This window comes from Equus caballus, chromosome 21 (genome assembly GCF_041296265.1).
Source record: "Equus caballus isolate H_3958 breed thoroughbred chromosome 21, TB-T2T, whole genome shotgun sequence".
Classification (NCBI taxonomy): domain Eukaryota; kingdom Metazoa; phylum Chordata; class Mammalia; order Perissodactyla; family Equidae; genus Equus; species Equus caballus.
In genome coordinates, this window is record NC_091704.1 from 63,843,314 (window position 1) to 63,849,313 (window position 6,000).

General features: G+C 42.7%; 1 protein-coding gene across 11 annotated transcripts in view; it reads left to right on the plus strand.

Moving 5' to 3' along the window:
• Window positions 1-5,258, plus strand: part of CTNND2 (catenin delta 2) — an 888,536-nt gene extending 883,278 nt beyond the window's left edge. For all 11 annotated transcript variants that reach the window (XM_023625841.2, XM_070246034.1, XM_023625845.2 and 8 more), the window contains one exon: window positions 4,088-5,258. In XM_023625841.2, coding sequence (XP_023481609.1) covers window positions 4,088-4,348 — 261 coding nt within the window. In that variant the 3' untranslated portion in view covers window positions 4,349-5,258. The remainder of the gene's footprint in view (window positions 1-4,087) is intronic.
• Window positions 5,259-6,000: the final 742 nt, after the last annotated feature.

Consider the following 6,000-nt stretch of genomic DNA (forward strand, 5'->3'; position numbering starts at 1 on the left):
TTATTTTGGACTATGTTATTGGAATAAAATTTGCCTCCACTTTCAGCTTTCCCTCCTGGGAACTCAGTAAGGTATGACCGTCCTAACTACTAGAAAGAGGAGACAGTTTGGTTCTCTTCCAGTTGGGTGGATCTAGAGACGACCTCATACACAGCATCCGTGATTCGGATTCTCTGGCCGTGTGGGCATGGCTGGCCATTCCAGATGGGATGTTTTCATTTTTAGAACTTTCCTGGACCAAAAGTGACCTCTTAACCTTGCAGCTAGTAAAGGCCCACCTTGAACAATTTAAACCGGAGGGATGCACTGGGATCCATTCAGTTTTAGTGTCAGAGCTTTTCCTCTATTGAGCGCTCTCATCTCCTGGGGGTCTTAGTCACCAGCTGGGCCTCATGAGCTTCTTGGAGGAGGCTGCACAGTGACTCATCTCAGAGAAGAAGCAACTCACTGAGGGAAACTGGTTTGAGGTAGATCTCGAAGAGGAAGTAAAAGACAATGAGAACTGAGAGTGAGGCAACAATCCGGATGCACGGCCAAGCGAGGGCCGGGGGCCGGGGCAATAGCTGTGAGCCAGGCTGTGGTGCTCCCCATGTGACTACCTGGGATTCCAGTCGCATTTTCAGTAAATTCCGAGCTTAAGGACTCCTAGAAGAAACAACCATTAGTGTGAAATAAGGTTTGTGATTTTCAGTTTTTATGTCTCGGGTCAATAGGTCACAGACATCATTTTAAGAGTTAACTACTTAAACTCCAAAAATCCTATTGAGGTTCTACCAGTCCATCCCATACTTACAAAGAAAAATACCATAGTTAACTGTACATCCAGCTGGCAGCAGAATTTTTGTTCATAAACTATAAACAAAGAGGTTTGATGTTTCGATGACCAATATTCAAATTATTACTGATGGCAACATAAACAGCATTGTGAGTTCCTAGCTGATGTCCTCAGTCCCGCCACCAGGAAGGCAGGACAGATAAAACTGCCCCCAGAGATGAGAACATTGAGATTTAAGGAGGATAAGGGTTTGCCTTCAGTCACCCAGCTAGAAAGAGGCAAGGATTCAAACCTCGTTCTCCTCCCTTCTTGACTTATTTGCCTCCTTTATGCCAATGGTTCTCAAATTTGGCATGAGTCAGAATCACCTGGGTGGCTGATAAACACAGATTACTGGGACCTAACTCCAGATTTCTGATTCGGTAGGTCTGGGGTGAGGCCCCAAAATTTGCATCTCTAACACATTCCCAAGTGATGCTGATGTAGCTGGTCTTGGGACCACACTTTGAGAACCACTGATCCTTGCAGGCTGCCTCCTTCATTGTATATTAACACACTGAGTCTTCAGCTTTCACCATGTGGTAAAGTTTGAAGATCTGTAATGGGCAGCTATTTCCCTTGCATTAGAAATAAATCCAATTTGTGGGCAAACTCAATGAGGAATAAACACAAAGTCTTCCATCATTATGCTAACAGATTGGAAAGGGGAAAAGTGGCGCTGTCCTTTATAATTTAAACTAAACATTCTACTACTGAGGAAAAAGTTCAGCAAAGATGACTTTATGGGAGCAGGAGCCACAGGACAGAGCACCAGGAGCGTGGGTCCCAGTGATCCCCATGTGAGCTTGCTGGTCACAGCTCCCCTTCCCTGAGAGGACACTGCCTTAAGGCAAAGCAGGCAACACCCTCAGGCCCCTTGGCTGTGCCAGGGCTTCTCCAGACCACAACAGATGCTCAAATTCAGAATATATCGCTGCTATATGTGAACATCATTCTACTTCTTTCATAGAAGTCTGGTTTATGCAAACTGTATCACATGAAAAAATGCATTTATTTTTAGCTCGTTTATGGTAGGGCTTATATTTGGGAGCATTTTGTCTGCCTAATTTTGAACACTGTCAGATATTCCCTTAGAGTAAATTATAAAAAACAGCCAACATTCCTGCCCTGTGAATGTACATCCACACTACCAGGCCAGTGAGCAAATTCAATCCCTCCAAACACAGCAGTGCCGCCCGTCACCCATCCTGGGTAATTCGTTTACACGCACTCTCAGAACTGCAGCACTAAACCTTAGGAGGGATTGATATGACATTTTATGAATGATGCAGATAAATTGAAGAAGGTAATTCGCAAGATAAGAGACTAAAATAAGCTGTGCCCAGCCCCAAAATGTCCACCAACCAGGGAGAACATGGCAACGGTAAGAAATTTGAAACACGTAGTACAAACAAATGAAGGAAGCAGCCACCATGGAGGAGACTCACAAGCCTTAAGAGTGACTTCCCCTGAAGACCTCCTTGTCTCCAACACCGCTTCCTCTGGCCACTGAGACCAGTGCAAATAAGTCAGACATCTTCTTGGTCTCCTTTCCCACTGGCCTCCCTTCTTATCATAGAGCCTGGAGTTAACTCCGTGAGGCTGACCCTGTGTGGTTTGGCTGCCTTGGCTCAACTGAGACTGTGCTAGTATGGTGGAGAGAACATATGGTGGAGTCAGCCAGATATGTGTTCAAATTCCAGCTTCACAACACCACTAGCCGTGACATCCTGGAGACATTTCTTAGCTTCTCTGAGCTTCAGTTTCTTCATCTAAAAAGATGAGAATTAGATGGGTGGATGAATGGATGGATGGAGGGATGAATGGATGGATGGATAGGAGGGTGGGAAGGAAGAAAGGAAGAGAGAAGTAGGTAGGTAGATATAAACAGACAGACAGGACATATATTTTTGAAGATTAAACAAGAATTTATTAAATGTTAAGTATGATCCCTGCTGAAATAGACACAGCAAATTCTAGCTCCATCCCTGTGTAATTTTCACAAACCTCCCAACTCTAACCCTTTGTATGCTCTACACTTGGGTAGCAGCAGCTCAGTGTTGAAGTGGAGAAGTTCAACATAGCACACCACTCTTCAAAGAACAGCACAGCACTCTTTAGCCTATCAACACAATTTGGTAGATCTGGTCTTAGCAACTTTTAATTGCACGTGTTGCAGATTAGGTCCAAACGTCCCTCCCATAGCTAACAAACCTTTACACTCTATAGACTTTCACTGGTAGGCAGAAACCTCATTCATTCAGCCACTACTAGCTAGAAGTATGGAACATTCAGGATGGCAGCTATGATGAAGTTCATCTTTGAAGAACAGGTTGATTCTAGTGTAAATCAATTGCATATAAAAGAGTGAGTTTCACTTACTTGAGAGAAGAATTATGTGCAAGCCATTAGAAGCATTCATTTACACACAACATGCTAATTACAAATCATTATCTATTAACTAAGACAAATTTCCACAGGACGTTTCCATGCTGAACCTTCATTAAATTAATTGGGAATTATCGAATCCACTGGAAAGTGATCAAACTGTGTTTCTTTAAGAGTGTTTTATCATTCCCACCAGACCTCCTCCCTGATTATTGCACATGAGCGCGCTTTGTGCATGCCTGTGTGCACTGGCGATGGGGACAGCCCTCACCTCACACCTTGGGAGGTTCTGCTCACTTCAGGGGCATGGTGCTTGGAAAGGGACCCCAGAGGCAGTCAGAAGGGAAGGAGACAGCTAGCCCCCCATGTACAAACGCTAATTATCAGCTCTGAACACTCTTTGTCTTACTGTCCTAAAAGCCAAGCCAACTAATTCTTGACTTCAGTATCTCAAAGGCTCTGTGATACTTTTAACCCTTCATGGCCCTACATCAGACAGTAACCTGCAGGGGACAAGAGTGGGGACAGGGAGCACTGAGCTGGGCTGGGGGATGCAAGACATTACTGAAGATCCCTCCCCTAATTTAAAGCTTCATAATCCCACAGCATCCTCAAGTTCCATCAATTCTGAATTGAACCAAGTTGGAAGCATTTTGGTCCAATTTTTTAAAAGATTATCCAAAATGGTAGCATGTGGACCCAGGAACCAATTTTAAAAAGCAAAGTCAATCAGCAGTTGACGGTATTCGAAGAAGTGCCACACTGGTCAATGACTGGGTGACGTTCACGGCCTTTACTTTGAGGGAGGGGTGAGTGCCTTGGCAACAGGGCAGGATGAGTCAAGGGAAAATGAACTAACCCAGCTGGATCTTCTTTTCTGTGCAGGTTTCAGCACAGCCAGTCCCACAGGAGCCCAGCAGAAAAGATTATGAGACCTACCAGCCGTTTCAGAATTCCACGAGAAATTACGACGAGTCCTTCTTCGAGGACCAGGTCCACCATCGCCCTCCCGCCAGCGAGTACACCATGCACCTGGGACTCAAGTCCACCGGCAACTATGTCGACTTCTACTCAGCTGCCCGTCCCTACAGTGAACTGAACTATGAAACGAGCCACTACCCCGCCTCCCCCGACTCCTGGGTGTGAGGAGCAGGCGGCACGAGGCGCTCCGGGAACAGTGCATGTGCATGCATACACAAGACATTGCTTTTTTTTTTTTCCCCTGCAAATTTAGTTTGTTAAAGCCTGTTCCATAGGAAGGCTGTGATAACCAGTAAGGAAATATTAAGAGCTATTTTAGAAAGCTAAATGAATCGAAAGTTAACTTGGAAGTCAATAGAGAGCTAAAGTGATCCTAAATATGACATTGTGCGACACCTTTCTAGTTTGAGCTGTAGAGTATTAAAAAGTGCTTTATACTGAATGTGGCTGGAGGCAGCAGAGGAGGCGGCTGGGGTGGTGGGGTGTGGAGGTTATAAGCACAGAGCAGCATAGTTCACACACTTTAGGGGGACGGCTTCTCACGCTTTCTTTACTCTCTTCATCCGTTGTGATTCTAGGCTTCAAGTTGCATTGGGGTTCCTCTGTACAGCAAGATGTTTCTTGCCTTTTGTTAATGCATTGTTGTAAAGTATTTGATGTACATTACAGATTAAAAAAGAAAAGCGCATTGTGTATATTACACCAATGCTGCCGTGTTTCCTCATCTATGGTTCTAAATATTGCTTCAATTTCAAACTTTTGAAAGATGTATGGATTTCCAGTTTTTCTTTTCTTTTCTTTCTCCCAGTATGTTTTAACAAAAAAAAAATGGGAAAAAAAGGAATATTTAGCAGTATTGTTCGTTCTGATATGTGAATTTGTTTGTGGCAACTAAGCAAGGCATTCAGCAGTTTCTGACAATTAACATACATCGTTCCACACTCCTTGTCAACAAAGTGCTTTTTCACTGCCTAAAATTTTAGATGTAGATATTTGAAATAGATTTTTTCATTTATACCAGTTTTCTTTATGATGATACAGTGTTAAAAGAAAATAAATTACAATTGATCTGTCATCCATATTTGCTAAGAATGTCTATTTCCAAGGACCTATCTTACAAAATACACATTCTTGCTCGTGTGTCTGTGCGTGTGTGGGTGTGTGTATGTCCACGTATGTATAAAAATGACCTGTGTGAGACTTTTTTTTTTTATAAAAGCTATCTCATTTGCTGTTCATCCTGTACAAGCTTTGTTTTTGGTTTTTAGTATAAATGTACATCAGTTTGTTCCTTTCATATTCTATTCTGACCATCTAGTGACTCAGGATATTAGGCCAATTGAAGTGAAGTTATAGGATTTTCACACATACATTCACACATTCTTAGACACCAATGATTTCAACAGATCCATTCCCCTCCATGTTTTATGCCCTCAGAACATAATAAACCATGGCCAACTCAATAATTTCACTTTGCGGCCAATTACTTGAATTATCCACAGGAAATGTAAACTGCTCGCCTTATTCACCCCCAAACTTTTTTGTTCATGTGGCAGGGAGCAGTAGACAATTATGGGTTAGATTATTAAAACTGAACTTGAATCGAATGTTAGAATAGTGAGTGGTTAACAGAGCTAAGAAATAAGGCTAACCATTTAAAAGAACATGGGCTGTGGGTAAATTAGCTTTGCTCTTTAGATGCAAGTGACTGAGGCCAATAGGTGCCTAGTAAATGTTAATTGTTCTTGGAAAAAATAAAAAATTAAATAACAAAAGAAATTGGCTGCCATCTTCCTTTAAAACTTTCTCCCCTTCAC